General features: G+C 46.0%; 1 protein-coding gene across 1 annotated transcript in view; it reads right to left on the reverse strand.

Moving 5' to 3' along the window:
- Positions 1-15341, reverse strand: part of LOC140493969 (otogelin-like protein) — a 57362-nt gene extending 42021 nt beyond the window's left edge. The window contains exons 1-2 of the mRNA XM_072592913.1: positions 15287-15341; positions 1218-1337 (exon numbers count right to left, since the gene is read on the reverse strand). Coding sequence (XP_072449014.1) covers positions 1218-1328 — 111 coding nt within the window. The 5' untranslated portion in view covers positions 1329-1337; positions 15287-15341. The remainder of the gene's footprint in view (positions 1-1217; positions 1338-15286) is intronic.
- Positions 15342-15991: the final 650 nt, after the last annotated feature.

Genomic DNA, 15991 nt, shown 5'->3' on the forward strand with positions numbered 1-15991 from the left:
TGTGAAAAAGTTGCCCCATAGGTCCCTTTTCTATCTTGCCCCTCTCACCCTAAACCTATGCCGTCTAGTTCTTGACTCGCCCACCCCAGGGAAAAGACCTTGTCTATTTTTGCTCCTCTTGTCTTTATAAATCTCTGTAAGGTCAGCCCTCAGCCTCCAATGTTCAGATTATTGGTGATATTTACTCCTAGAAATGTGAAGCTCTCAACCACTTCCACCTCAGTACCAATGATACAGGCGGGATGTGTCCTCCACTCTGCTTCCTGAATTCAATGGTCACTTCCTTCGTTTTACTGACATTGACTTTAGTCTGAGCTTGTCTTATTTGTTTAATCTTTCGGGGAGTGGGTTTCATTGGCTAAGCAAGCATTTATTACCTGTCCCTAGTTAAAACAGACACACTTCAACTCATTACACTGACTGTACCTTTGCCCTATCAACAGTGTATCCCTCCTCACAGACTCTCTACATACTGTGTCTGCCTGTTCATCAGCTATTCTATCCTCTGATCCATAGCTCTGGTTCCCAACCCCCACAAAACTAGTTTAAACCCTCCCAAAGAACTCGAGCAAATCTGCCCAGGATATTGGTGCTCCTCCAGTTCAGGTGCAACCTGTCCTTTTCACACAGGTCCCACCTTCCCAAGAAGTATCCCAGTGATCCACATATCTGAAGTCCTCCCTCCTACACCAGCCCTGCAGCCACGTGTTCATCTGCACTCGGTCTCTGTTCCAAGCCTCACTAGCCTCACCTATGTTCTGCCCATAAAAATGACTCTGAGTTCCAGTTGCCTGCCACTTTAACACCCCACCCTAATCCCTGACTATCATCTGTCTCAGGCTGCGGCAGTGCTCCAGTGAAGCTCAACACAAGCTGGAAAAACACCACTTCATTTTCTACTTGGGGACTCTGTGGCTTTCAGTTCAGAACATCAAGTTCAATAATTTTCGGACCTGAACCACTCCTTCCATGTCTTTCCCCCAAACCTTGAACTTTTCTCAGCATTGAAACCTTCCCCCCATTCCCCATCTTCAGAATGTACACCAACATTTTCTGAGCTGTTATCTGTTCTGAAGAAGGGTCACTGGACCTATAACTTGAATTCTGTTTTTCTGTCCACAGATGATGCCAGACCTGTTGAATTTCTCCAGCAATTTCTGTTTTAGTTTTAATCATCTCTTCTTCCACCTTATAAATGGAATTAATACATTTCTTACCTTAAGACATGCCTGCAAATCCCCAGTGCAATGTTTTACTGACTCTTGCATTACGACATACCCATCAATTGAAGTACAATAAACATGGGTGCACGCATCAATGTTACGCATCTCGTTTATCTGAAATAACAAGATAGAGCTCTCAGCTTAGATTAAACTTGTAAACTGTTATCTTGTGGCAATGTTTCATTTCTCAATGAAGGGAAAAATCCAAAGGAATGCAGCGTTTTTCAATATTCTGATCAAGGTAGAATGGACTAGTTATTGTGTAAAGAACCTTCTATACTGTTCCATTAACACCTCTCAAACGCAGCTTCGTATTTTTTCAGAGTGAAGCTTCCTTTGCCTGTAGCAATAATTTGCCTCTGACCCAGCATTAAAGACACACTTCTTACTACATCAGTGTGGTAGAAACTCTCAAACTGATACCAAATTGAGTCAGTTTTAAGATCTGCATTAATGCCAATCAGAAACTGAATGAGTAATGTCACAAGCAGTCTTACTGGTCTAATCAAATGTTACTTACGGTACTTAATTCACAATTTAGTTACTTTAAAGTATTTACATTGGTGCTGCTCAAAAGTATCATGACCTCCACAAAGCAGAGCTGAAAACAGCAGGGTCATTCAAAACATAATCATCTGAAAGCTTCCTACCAAGTCACATATCATCCTGACTTGGAACCATATTTTTTACTTTATTCGTGGATATGGGTGTCACTGGCTAGCCAGTATATATTACCCGTCCCTAGTTGCCCTTGAGAAGGTGGGGGTGAGCTGCCTTCTTGAACAGCTGCAGTCCATGTGCTGTAGGGTGACCCACAATGCCCTTAGGGAGGAAATTCCAGGATTCTGACCCCGGGACACTGAAGGAACGGTGATATATTTCCAAGTCAGGATGGGGAGTGGCTCGGAGGGGAACTTGCAGGGGGTGATGTTTTCATGTACCTGCTGCTCTTGTCCTTTTAGATGGAAGTGGCCATGGGTTTGAAAGCTGCTGTCTGAGGATTTTTGGTGGATTTCTGTCATGCACCTTGTAAATAATACACATTGATACCACCATGCATTGGTGGTGAAGGCAGTAAATATTGGAAAAGGTTATGGTGGTGGTAATCAAGCAGGCCTGTTGATGTCAAGTTTCTTGTAGATTGCTGGAGCTGCAGCCATGCAGGCAAGTGATGAATATTCTATCACACTCCTACATTGTGTCTTATAGATAGTAGACAGGCTTCGGGAAGTTAGGAAATGAGTTACTCATGGCAGAGTTCCTAGTTTCTGACCTGCTGTTATAGCCACATTATTGAAATGGCTAGCCAAATCAGTTTCTGGGTAATGCTAACCCCAGGATGTTGGTAACTATGAGGTTTGCATGGTCAGGAAGGAGAGATCACATCTGTAGTGTAACACAGCCAAATGAGGATATAGTTCAGGGATTTTGGAGCAGTGTGGGAATTTGCTGCAGAGTGGAAGAGGTGCTTTTTGCTTGTTTTTTGGCTCCTAGCTTGTAAGTCTTTTAGAAAGACAAGTCAGAACTAAAGAACATAGGCAAAACACAATGCAAAGAAAAACATCACACAAAAATGAACATTTATTGGTTGGTGATTGCTGCACATTTTTTATCCACTATTGAGAACGGGCATTGCTGGTTGGCCAGCATTTTTATTGCCCATCCCTAGCTGCCCTTGAACGAATGTGTTGCCAGGCCATTTCAGAGGGCAGTTAAGATTCAACCACATTGTTGTGAGTCTGGAGTCACATTTAAGCCAAAGCAGGTGAGGATGGCAGATTTCCATCCTTCAAGGACATGAGGGAACTAGACAGGTCTTTCCGATAATTGGCAATTTTTTATTTATTCAATGAGATTACTACACTGCTCGTCCTGTTTTTTAGCTTCCAACCTGAAATCACTTTTTAGATCATCCCTTTTCCTAGCTATATCATTGGTGCCAATGTGCACCACGACTTCTGGCTGCTTCCCCTCCCCCTTCAGAATCTTATCGACTCAATCTGAGACATCGCAGACCCTGGCACCCAGGAGGCAACATACCATCTGGAAGTCTCATTCTCATCCACAGGATCTCCTGTCTGTTCCTCTAACCATTGAATCCCCTATCACTATCACACTCCTATTCTCCCCCCTTCCTTCGGAGCTACAGAGCCAGACTCAGTGCCAGAGACCTGGCTGCTGTGGCTTTCCCCTGGCAGGTGTCCCACCACCCACCCTCCCAACAGTATCCAAAACAGTAGACTTACTATTGAGGGCAACAGCTACAGGGGGTCCTTGCACTGTCTGCCTGTTCCCTTTCCATCCCCTGACTGTTACCCATCTACATTTTCCTGTACCTGAGGTGAGACTACATCCCTGTTATTGGGTGGGAAATAGTGGAGATACAGGATTTTTTTTCAGGTTGGCAACCTGTGACCAATTGTGCTCCACAAAGATCTGCAACTGTTTACAATACATATAAATGAGTTGGGGGGAGAAAATGAATGTACTCTGTAGTGAAATTTGCAGATTACACGAAAATAGACGGGAAGGCAAATTGTGAGAGGGATACAAATAGTTTACAGAGAGGTATTGTTAACTTAAGTCAGTGGACAAAAAGTTGGCAAATGCAGTATAACGGAGGAAACTGTGAAGTTGTTCGTTTTTGAAGTAGATGCAGCAGGTAATCAGGAAAGCTAATGGAACGTTGGCTTTTACTTCAGGGGGGTTGGAATATACCTGCAGCAACTGTATAAGGTGCTAGTGAGACTACATCTGGAGTACTATAAGCAGTTTTGGTCCCTTATTTGAGGAAGGATATCATTTCATTGGAGACAGTTCAGCAAATGTTCATTCAGATGATCCTAGGTATGGGTGGTCTTACGATCAAAAGATTGGGATTCTACTCATTGGAGTCTCGTGAGTGAGAGGTGATCTCACTGAGACAAGGCACTTGACAGGGTAAATACTGAGAGCAATGTGATCAGGGTAAATAGGTGGTCACACTGTGATCTCTTTGAAGCACAGATTGCATGATTGCTTTACAGAATACTTATATTCTGTCTGCAAAAATGATCCTGAGCTTCCGGTGGTCTGCTATTTCAACACACCATCGTATTTCCTGACCAATATTTCTGTCTTAGGCATGCTAGAGTGCTGTAATGGAACTCAGCATAAGTTTGAGAAACAATGCCTCATTTTCTGCTTGGGAACCCTGCAAACATCTGGACTCAATATTGAGTTCAATAATGTACAGGCTTGAGTACCTTCTCCTATGTCCTTACCTGAATCCAACAACACCCCAGACCATATAATCACATGGGATTGCACCATAAACAACCCATGATCAGTCACTAAGAGTCTCTATTAGCAACTGCTGATTCCCCAAGGTTGACATTTACCCATTCTTTTGTCTGCCCAACTGTTTTTCTCTTTTTCTGGGCTCCACCTCCACTGATCATTTTCTCCTTGCCCCCCCTCCCCACCCCATCTTTAGTACACTGAGTTTTTCCAGCTATTTCTGATACTGAGAAGATCATTCCCCTCATGGGAGATTGTAGGGCCAGAGGGCACAGCCTCACACTTAAGGGGTGCCAATTTCAGACTGAGGTGAGGAGGAATTTCTTCTCTCAGAGGATTGACAGTCTTTGGAACTCCTTGTCACAAAGAACTATGGAGGCAGAGTCCTTGTGTGTGTGTATAATAAAATATATATGTATGTAGGTTCTTGATCAGTCAGGAATCAAGGATTAAGGAGATAGGGCAGAAAATGGATGAGAGGAATGTCAGATCAGCCATGATTCTATTGAATATGGAGCAGGCTCAAGGGGCTGTTGTCCCTATTTCCTATAGTCTCATGGTCTTATAATGGGGAATTCAGCAGTGATTATGCCAGTGAATATCAAAGAATGATGGTCAGATTCTCTCTAGTTGGAGATGGTCATTGCCCAGTACTTGTGTGGCAAAAATGCTACTAAATACTTCATAACAGAGAAAGTAGGTTCGGGGGAGATTGCTCATCCCTTTGAGCTGACTACACCTTCAAGATGACCAGGGCTGATCCTCTATCTCAATGTCAGATTCCTGCTTTCTCTCTACACTCCTTGATGTTTTGAAAATCTAAAACATTATCTACCTCTTTCTTGAATGCAGCCTCCACAGCCTTCTGTTATTGTGAATTCCTCAGGTTGATTGCCTTCTGAGTGATGAAATGTTTCCTTATCTCATTCTTAAATGGCCTACATTTGTCAGCAAAACCTGATTATTTTCCAGGTAATCGTCAGTGAACCTCTGACCATATGAAGGAGGGAACGTCATTGATGAAGCAGCTGAAGATGGTTGGGGCTTGGATACTACCCTGAGGAACTCCTGCAGAGATGCCCTGGAGCTGAGATGACTGACCTCCATCCAATATGACCATCTTCCTTTGTTCCAATTATGACTCCAGCCAGTCCAGAGTGTGCCCCCTAATTCCCATTGATTCCAGTTTTTCAAGAGGTCCTTTATGTCACACAGCCTTGACGTCACTCTCACTATTACTGTGCTAAATGGGGCAAACCTCAGATACCATAGCAGCTGAAGGCTGGGCATTCATCGAGCTGTGGGCCATCAACAGCAGCAGAACTGTACTCCAGTACAATCTGTAACCTCATGGCCCGGCATATTCCCCACTCAATCATTACCATCAAGCCAGGGGATCAACCCTGGTTCAGTGGAGAGTTCAGGAGGGCATGCCAGGAGCAGCACCGGGCATTCCCACACATGAAGTGTCAGCCTGGTGAAGCTACCAAACAGGACTACTTGCATGCCAAATGGCATAAACAGTAAGTGGTAGACAGAGCTAAGCAATCCCACAACCAACGGATCAGATCTAAGCTCTGCAGTCCTGCCACATCCAGCCTTGAATGTTGGTGGGCAATTAAACAACTCAATGGAGGAGGAGGCTCCACAAATAACCCCATCCTCAAGGACAGAAATGCCCAGCACATCAGGGCAAAAGATAAGGCTGAAGCTTTTGCAGCAATCTTCAGTCAGCAGTGCCGAGTGGGTGATCCATCTCAGCCTCCTTCAGTGGTCCCCAGCATCACAGATACCAGTCTCCAGCCAATACCATTCACTCTGCGTGATATCAAGAAATGGTTGGAGACACTGAATATTGCAAAGACCATGGGCCCTGACAACATTCCAGCAATAATGTTGATGATTTGTGTTCCAGAACTTGCTGCTCCCCTAGCTAAGCTGTTCCAGTACACTTACAAAATTGACATCTATCGACAATGTGGAAAATTGCCCAGGTATGTCCTGTACATAAAAAGCTCAACAAATCAAACCTGTCAATTTCTGCCTTGATCAGTCTCCTCTCGATCATCAGTAAAGTGCTGGAAGGTATCATCAACAATACTATCAAGCAGCACCTGCTCAGCAATAACCTGCTCATCGACATCCCATTTGGGTTCTGCAGGGCCACTCAGCTCCTGATTTCATTCCAGCCTTGGTTCAAACATGGACAAAAGAGCTGAATCCCAGAGGGGAGAGTCACAGCCCTTGACATCAAAGCTACATTCGACTGAGTGCGGCATCAAGGAGACCTAGAAAAAAACTAGAATCAATGGGTGTAGGGGCCAAACTTTCCACTGGTTGGAGTCATCACTAACTATTGGAAGATCGTTGTGGTTGTTGGAAATCAGTCATCAGGACATCTCTGCAGGAGATCCTCAGGGTAGTATCCAAGGTCCAACCATCTTCAGCTGCTTCACCAATGAACTTCCATCCAGCATAAGGTCAGAAATGGGGATGTTCCCCAATGATTGCACAATGTTCAGCACCGTTCACAACTCAGGTGACTGACTGTGTAGAGTTTGCACGTTCTCCCAGTGTCTGCGTGGGTTTCCTCCGGGTGCTCCGGTTTCCTCCCACAGTCCAAAGATGTGCAGGTTAGGTAAATTGGCCATGCTAAATTGCCCGTAGTGTTAGGTAAGGGGTAGATGTAGGGGTTTGGGTGGGTTGCGCTTCGGCGGGGCGGTGTGGACTTGTTGGGCCGAACGGCCTGTTTCCACACTGTAAGTAATCTAATCTAATCTAATCAAATTCCTCAGATACTGAAGCAGTCCGTGTTCAAATGCAACAAAATCTGGACAATATTTATTCTAACAAGTGGCAAGTAACATTTGCACCACACAAATGCCAGGCTTTGACCATCACCAATAAGAGACAATCTAACCAGCACTCCTTGACACTCAACGGCATTACCATCACCGAATCCCCCACTATCAACATCCTGCGGGTTTCCATTGACCAGAAACTCAACTGGATTCACCACATAATCACAGTGGCTACAAGAGGAGATCAGAAGCTAGGAATACTGTGGTGAATAATTCACCTCCTGTCACCCCAAAGCCTGTCCACCATTTACAAGACACAAGTCAGGAGTGTGATGGACTATTCCCCACTTGCCTGGATGAGGGCAGCTCCAACAACACTCAAGAAGTTTGACACCATCCAAGCCAAAGCAACCCGTTTGACAGGCAGCACATCCAAAACCTCCACTCCCTCCACCACTGACGTTCAGTAGCAGCAGTGTGTAGTTGTCAGGTCTCTAGCGCTGGTTGGATGGATGGACAGGAGATTTTGTGGTCAGGAACGGGACTCCTGGAAGATATGTTGCCTCCCTGGTGTCAGGGTCCAGGATGTCACCAATCGGGTTTACAAGATTCTGAATGTGGGGATGGGGATGGGGGTGGGGGTGGGGGGGGGGGGGGGGGGGGCGGGGCAGGGTGAGCAGCCAGAAAATCGTGGTACATATTGGCACCAATGATATAGCCAAGAAAGAGATTGAGGATCTTAAAAGTGACCACAGAGAGTTAGGTTGGAAGCTGAAGAGCAGGACGAGTTGAGTAGTGATCTCAGATTTGCTACCGGTGCCACGAGATAGTGAGGTGAGGAAGAGGCAGCGAATGCAGCTTAACACGTGGCTGCGAGGCTGGTGCAGGAGGGAGGGCTTCAGATACTTAGACCATTGGGATACCTTCTAGGGAAGGTGGGACCTGTACATGAAAGACGGGTTGCACCTGAACTGGAGGGGCACAAATGTCCTGGGTGGGAGATTTGCTTGTGTGATTCGGGAGGGTTTAAAATAGTTTGGCGGGAAGGTGGGAATCAGAGTCATATCAGAGCAACAGAGAGGGGGTCAGTTGCAGACGGGACAGTGACAGGATATATTGAATCGATCAAGAAGGTTTCTCACGCGATGAAGCAAAGGGATCGGTTTAAGTGTGTCTGCTTTAACACAAGGAGTGTCTGAAATAAGAGTGACGAGCTTAGAGCATGGATCAGTATTTGTGGCTACGATGTTGTGGCCATAACATGGGTTTCACAAGGGCAGGAATGATTGTTTGATGTTCCAGGATTTAGAACTTTTAAAAAGAATAGGGAGGATGGAAAAAGAGGAGGGGGTGTAGCATTGTTAATCAGAGACTGCATCAAAGTTACAGAAACGAAGATTGTTGAAGAAGGTTTGCCTACTGAGTCAGTATGGGTGGGAGTTAGAAACAGCAAGGGAACAGCCACCACATTAGGGGTTTTCTACAGACCCCCCAATAGTAGTAGAGAGATTGAAGATCTCATAGACGGGCAGATTCTGGAAAAATGCAGGTGTAGCAGGGTTGTTGTTATGGGTGACTTCAACTTTCCCAATATTGACTGGAACCTCCTCAGTGCGGATGGTTTGGAACTGCTGTTGATACTTCGGTTGTTGGTAAAGTGCTGGACAAGGTGATAAGGGATAGGATTTATTATCATCTAGAAAAGAATAATTTGATTAGGGATAGTCAGCATGGTTTTGTGAAGGGTAGGTCGTGCCTCACAAACTTTATTGAGTTCTTTGAGAAGGTGACCAAACAGGTAGATGAGAGTAAACCGGTTGATGTGGTGTATATGGATTTCAGCAAGGCGTTCGATAAGGTTCCCCACAGTAGGCTGTTATACAAAATGCGGAGGAATGGGATTGTGGGAGATATAGCAGTTTGGATCAGTAATTGGCTTGCTGAAAGAAGACAGAGGGTGGTGGTTGATGGGAAATGTTCATCCTGGAGTCCAGTTACTGGTGGTGTACCGCAAGGGTCGGTGTTGGGTCCACTGCTGTTCGTCATTTTTAAAAACGACCTGGATGAGGGCGTAGAAGGGTGGGTTAGTAAATTTGCAGACGACACTAAGGTCGGTGGAGTTGTGGATAGTGACGAATGATGTTGTAGGTTACAGAGAGACATAGATAAGCTGCAGAGCTGGGCTGAGAGGTGGCAAATGGAGTTTAATGCGGAGAAGTGTGAGGTGATTCACTTTGGTCGGAGTAACCAGAATGCAAAGTATCGGGCTAATGGTAAGATTCTTGGTAGCGCAGATGAGCAGAGAGATCTTGGTGTCCAGCTACATAGATCCTTGAAAGTTGCCACCCAGGTTGAGAGGGTTCTTAAGAAGACATACAGTGTTTTAGCTGTTATTCATAGAGGGATCAAGTTCCGGAACCATGAGGTTATGCTACAGCTGTACAAAACTCTGGTGTGGCCGCATTTGGAGTATTGTGTACAGTTCTGGTCACCGCATTATAAGAAGAATGTGGAAGCTTTGGAAAGGGTGCAGAGGAGATTTACTAGGATGTTGCCTGGTATAGAGGGAAGGTCTTATGAGGAAAGGCTGAGGGACTTGAGGCTGTTTTCATTAGAGAGAAGAAGGTTGAGAGGTGACTTAATAGAGACAAAGAAGATAATCAGAGAGTTAGATAGGGTGGACAGGGAGAGCCTTTTTCCAAGTATGGTGACGGCGAGCACGAGGGGACATAGCTTTAAATTGAGGGGTGATAGATATAGGACAGATGTCAGAGGTAGTTTCTTTACTCAGAGAGTAGTAAGGGTATGGAATGCTTTGCCTGCAACAGAAGTAGATTCGCCCACTTTAAGTACATTTAAGTCGTCACTGGACAAGCATATGGACGTACATGGAATAGTGTAGGTTAGATGGGCTTCAGATTGGTATGACAGGTTGGGGCAACATCGAGGGCCGAAGGGCCTGTACTGAGCTGTAATGTTCTATGTTCTATGTTCTATGGATGGAGCTGCTTTTGTCAGGTATGTTCAGATGGATTTTCTTATTCAATATGTAGACAGGCCAACGAGGGGAGAGGCCATTTTGGATTTGGTGCTCGGCAATGAGCCAGGACAGGTGTCAGATCTCGCGGTGGGTAAACACTGTGGGGACAGTGACCACAACTGCCTCACATTTACCACAGCCTTGGAGAGGGAAAGGCGCAGTTACCGAGGGAAGGTATTTAATTGGGGAAAAGGAAATTATGATGCTATCAGACAGGAGTTGGGAAGTACAGACTGGCAGCAATTGTTCCACAGAAAGGGCACAGCAGACATGTGGAGACTATTTAAGGAGCAGTTGTTGTGAGTGATGCACAGATTTGTCCCTCTGAGACAGGTAAGAAGGGGTAAGATTAAGGAACCTTGGATGACGAGAACAGAGGAGTTTCTCTTCAAAAGGAAGAAGGCAGCTTATGCAAGGTGGAGGAAGTAAGGATCTAGCGCAGCTTTAGAGGATTACAAGCTTGCTAGAAAGAGCTCAGAAATGGACTGAGGAGAGCCAGGAGGGGGCACGAGAAAGGCTTGGCAAGAAGGATTAGGGAGAACCCAAAGGCATTTTACTCGTACGTGAGGAATAAGAGAATGATCAGGGAGAAGGTAGAGCTGATCAGAGATAGCGGACGGAACTTGTGTGTGGAGTCTGAGCAGATAGGGGAAGGCCTAAATGAGTTTTTTGCTTCGGATTTCACCAAGGAAAGGGACCTTGTTATAAATGAGAACTTTGAGGAGCTGGGATACAGTCTTGACCAGATCAAGATTGATGAAGTCGATGTGCTGGAAATTTTGGAAAACATGAAGATTGATAAGTGCCCAGGGCCAGACCAGATTTACCCTAGGCTGCTCCGGGAAGTGAGAAAGGAGGTTGCTAAGCCGCTGGCGAGGATCTTTGCCTCCTCACTCTCCACAGGAGTTGTACCGGAGGATTGGAGGGAGGTGAATGTTGCTCCTCTTTTCAGGAAGGGTCATAGGGAAATCCCTGGCAACTACAGACCAGTCAGTCTTACGTCTGTGGTCAGCAAAATTTTGGAAAGAATTCTGAGGGATAGGATTATGACTATTTGGCAAAGCATAGTGTGATTAAAGGCAGTCAGCATGGCTTTGTGAGGGGCAGGTCATGCCTCACAAATCTTATTGAGTCCTTTGAGGAGGTGACCAGACAGGTCGACGAAGGTTGAGCAGTGGATGTGGTGTATATGAACTTCAGCAAGGCATTTGATAGGGTTCCTCATGGTAGACTCATTCATAAAGTTAGGAAGTATGGGATACAGGGAGATTGAACTATCTGGATTCAGAATTGGCTGGCTGACAGAAGGCAGAGAGTGGTTGTAGATAGAAAGTATTCTGCCTGAAGGACAGTGTTGAGTGGGGTCCCACAGGGCTCTCTTCTTGGGCCTCTGCTCTTTGTAGTTTTTATAAATGACTTGGATGAGGAGGTTGAGGGGTGGGTTAGTAAATTTGCAGATGACACAAAGGTTGGAGGTGCCGTTGATAGCATAGAGGGCTACTGCAGGCTGCAGCACGACATAGACAGGATGCAGAGCTGGGCTGAGAAATGGCAGATGGAGTTCAACCTGGATAAATGTGAAGTGATGCATTTTGGAAGGTCGAACTCGAATGCTGAATATAGGAGTAAAGACAGGATTCTTGGCAGTGTGGAGGAACAGAGGGATCTGGGTGTGCAAGTACATAGATCCCTCAAAGTTGCCACCCAAGTGGATAGGGCTATTAAGAAAGCAAGGTAAAAACAATGACTGCAGATGCTGAAAACCAAATACTGGATTAGTGGTGCTGGAAGAGCACAGCAGTTCAGGCAGCATCCAACGAGCAGCGAAATCGACGTTTCGGGCAAAAGCCCTGCATCAGGAATAAAGGCAGTGAGCCTGAAGCGTGGAGAGATAAGCTAGGGGAGGGTGGCGGTGGGGAGAAAGTAGCATAGAGTACAATGGGTGAGTGGGGGAGGGGATGAAGGTGATAGGTCAAGGAGGAGAGGGTGGAGTGGATAGGTGGAAAAGGAGATAGGCAGGTAGGACAAGTCCGGACAAGTCATGGGGACAGTTACTGAGCTGGAAGTTTGAAACTAGGATGAGGTGGGGGAAGGGGAAATGAGGAAGCTGTTGAAGTCCACATTGATGCCCTGGGGTTGAAGTGTTCCGAGGCGGAAGATGAGGCGTTCTTCCTCCAGGCGTCTGGTAGCGAGGGAGCGGCGGTGAAGGAAGCCCAGGACCTCCATGTTCTTGGCAGAGTGGGAGGGGGAATTGAAATGTTGGGCCATGGGACGTTTGGTTGATTGGTGCAGGTGTCTTGGAGATGTTCCCTAAAGCGCTCTGCTAGGAGGCGCCCAGTTTCCCCAATGTAGAGGAGACCGCATCGGGAGCAACGGATACAATAAATGATATTAGTGGATGTGCAGGTAAAACTTTGATGGATGTGGAAGGCTCCTTTAGGGCCTTGGATAGAGGTGAGGGAGGAGGTGTGGGCACAGGTTTTAAAGTTCCTGCGGTGGCAGGGGAAGGTGCCAGGATGGGATGGTGGGTCGTGGGGGGGGGCGTGGACCTGACCAGGTAGTCACGGAGGGAACGGTCTTTGCGGAAGGCGGAAAGGGGTGGGGAGGGAAATATATCCCTGGTGGTGGGATCTGTTTGGAGGTGGCGGAAATGTCGGCGGATGATTTGGTTTATGTGAAGGTTTATAGCTTGGAAGGTGAGCACCAGGGGCGTTCTGTCCTTGTTACGGTTGGAGGGGTCTGAGGGCGGAGGTGCGGGATGTGGATGAGATGCGTTGGAGGGCATCTTTAACCACGAGGGAAGGGAAATTGCGGTCTCTAAAGAAGGAGGCCATCTGGTGTGTTCTGTGGTGGAACTGGTCCTCCTGGGAGCAGATACGGTGGAGGCGGAGGAATTGGGAATAGGGGATGGCATTTTTGCAAGAGGTCGGGTGGGAAGAGGTGTAATCCAGGTAGCTGTGGGAGTCGGTGGGTTTGTAAAAAATGTCAGTGTCAAGTCGGTCATCACTAATGGAGATGGAGAGGTCCAGGAAGGGGAGGGAGGCGTCAGAGATGGTCCAGGTCTGGGTTAAGGTCAAGGTGAAATGTGTTGGTGAAGTTGATGAATTGCTCAACCTCCTCGTGGGAGCACGAGGTGGCACCAATGCAGTCATCAATGTAGCGGAGGAAGAGGTACCTGTTGGACTATAACCTAGTGTTGTGTGATTTTTAACTTTGTACACACCAGTCCAACACCGGCATCTCCAAATTATGACCTAATGAAGGAGCAGCGCTCTGAAAGCTCGTGCTTCCAATTAAACCTGTTGGACAATAACCTGGTGTTGTGTGATTTGTAACCAAGTGCTAAGGCTTTGGTAAAGAGGTAACTCAGGTCCACATTGTAACTCCACTCTTTCAATGGTTACAGGTTCATTTTCAGAAAACAGGAATGAATAATCATCTTACAAAGTATTGCCTTCAGACCCTTCCAATCTCTGCTACTACTTTTATAACAAAAGATCACTGTATTTAAAACAAATTTAAGTCAACACTCTCATGTCAGGTATATTTCATAAACCTCAGATTTCACTCATTACTGGATCCCCATATTTCTGCAATTAATTTAAAATCAATTAACTCTTTGTAATATTTCCATCATCTGCTCTTTCATTCTATCAGATGTCAGGCATTCTTTCAGATCAGATTACATGAGTCTAAATGTCTAAGGACTGCTTATATTCAGTCTGCTTGTGTAAACTCATGTAGTGTAGTGTACAAAATCCCATGCAAGGACTGCACAAAACACTACATCAGACAAACAGGAAGACAGCTAACGATCCGTATACACGAACACCAACTAGCCACGAAACAACACGACCAGCTATCCTTAGTAGCCACACACACAGACAACAAGCAACATGAATTCGACTGGGACAACACTACCATTATAGGGCAAGCCAAACAGAGAACAGCCAGGGAATTCCTAGAGGCATGGCACTCATCCACAGACTCTATCAACAAACACATCGACCTGGACCCAATATATCGGCCACTACAGCGGACAGCTCGAACTGACAACCGGAAGCGGCAGAGACAGGCCACTACAAATGCCGGAGGAAACAGCACAGGAGCGCTTCACAGGAGGCTCCCAAGCACTGAGGATGTCACCTAGACAGGGGATGAAACGTTTGCAAGACAAATTCCCAGCTCGGCGAACAGAACCACAACAACGAGCACCCGAGCTACAAATCTTCTCCCAAACTTTGAACACCTGCGGGCGAGAGACGCTAAGACAAGCCAGGAAATGGGAATCCTATGCCAACCGCCTAAGCGCCACATACGAACAACTCCGGTTCCTGCATGAATGCCGAAAGAATCGAATCCTTCCACCATGTGTCAGATACAGGCCACCAGTCAACAATCCACAAGTCAGGGACACAGCCAGACAGAACGGATTCAGGATGATCCAGGTAATGATTACAGAAGCTCACAACAGACTACACAAATACAGACAAGAAATTGCGCGCCAAAAATCGTTAATTTCAAAAACCACCAATCAGGAATGGACCCGGACCATAGAACAGGCCGTCACCATAGGACAGAACAGGACCACACACCGCAAAAAAACGGCACTAAAAGAAAAAATGGCCAAGCTAACACACAAAGAAGAGGACACCACAACACACACCTGGGTTAAAAACCTCTCCCACAGACAGCTCACAGACACGGAAAGAACAATACTGGCCAAGGGACTCAACTACAACCACAGGGACGCCAAGACAGCAGACTTCCTAGCAGCACTAGAATGCACACTCAGGAACAATGGACTGACAGAAGAGACACAACAAACTGTGAGACAAAGTATCGTACCGCTGATAACAAGAAAAAACAAACACATAACCTCAACACCAAGGAGAGGGAAGCACTAAAATCACTAAGAAATGATAAGAACATAATCATACTACCAGCAGACAAAGGCAGAATGACGGTCATCCTGGACAAAGCAGAGTACATGCAAAAAGCACAACAACTACTTGCAGATACCAACACCTACCAAAAGAGGGAGTTTGACTCCACCCCACAGCTCACCAATAGGATAAACAACACACTGAGGAATCTACAAAAAAACGGACAGATAACCAGGTCTGACCGACAGAGAATGAAACCTGAAAGCAACAACAGCCCCAGATTCTATGGACTACCCAAAGTGCACAAACCAGACATCCCACTCAGACCCATAGTATCACTACCAGGGACACCATCACACAAACTGGCCAAAGAACTATTGCAGAAACTGAAACACCTGATCAGCGGATCCAGACAATCTATACAATCGACACAGGAATTCTTGGACATCATCAGAAATATACACATAGACAAGGAAGAAACTATGGTCTCATTCAATGTAACGGCACTGTTCACCTCCATCGACAAAACACTAGCCAAAGAAACAATAGCCAACCTGCTGGACAGACATAACAGACAACAGGACGTTGAACCTATCAACAAAGACGGCATACTTAAACTACTGGACTTGTGCCTCACAACACACTTCACATTCAATAACCAAATATACGAACAAATCAACGGAACACCCATGGGCTCACCGATCTCTGGACTCATAGCAGAAGCAGTAATGCAAAGGTTAGAACAAACAGTCTTACCGCAAA

Source organism: Chiloscyllium punctatum, chromosome 2 (genome assembly GCF_047496795.1).
Source record: "Chiloscyllium punctatum isolate Juve2018m chromosome 2, sChiPun1.3, whole genome shotgun sequence".
Taxonomy (NCBI): Eukaryota; Metazoa; Chordata; class Chondrichthyes; order Orectolobiformes; family Hemiscylliidae; genus Chiloscyllium; species Chiloscyllium punctatum.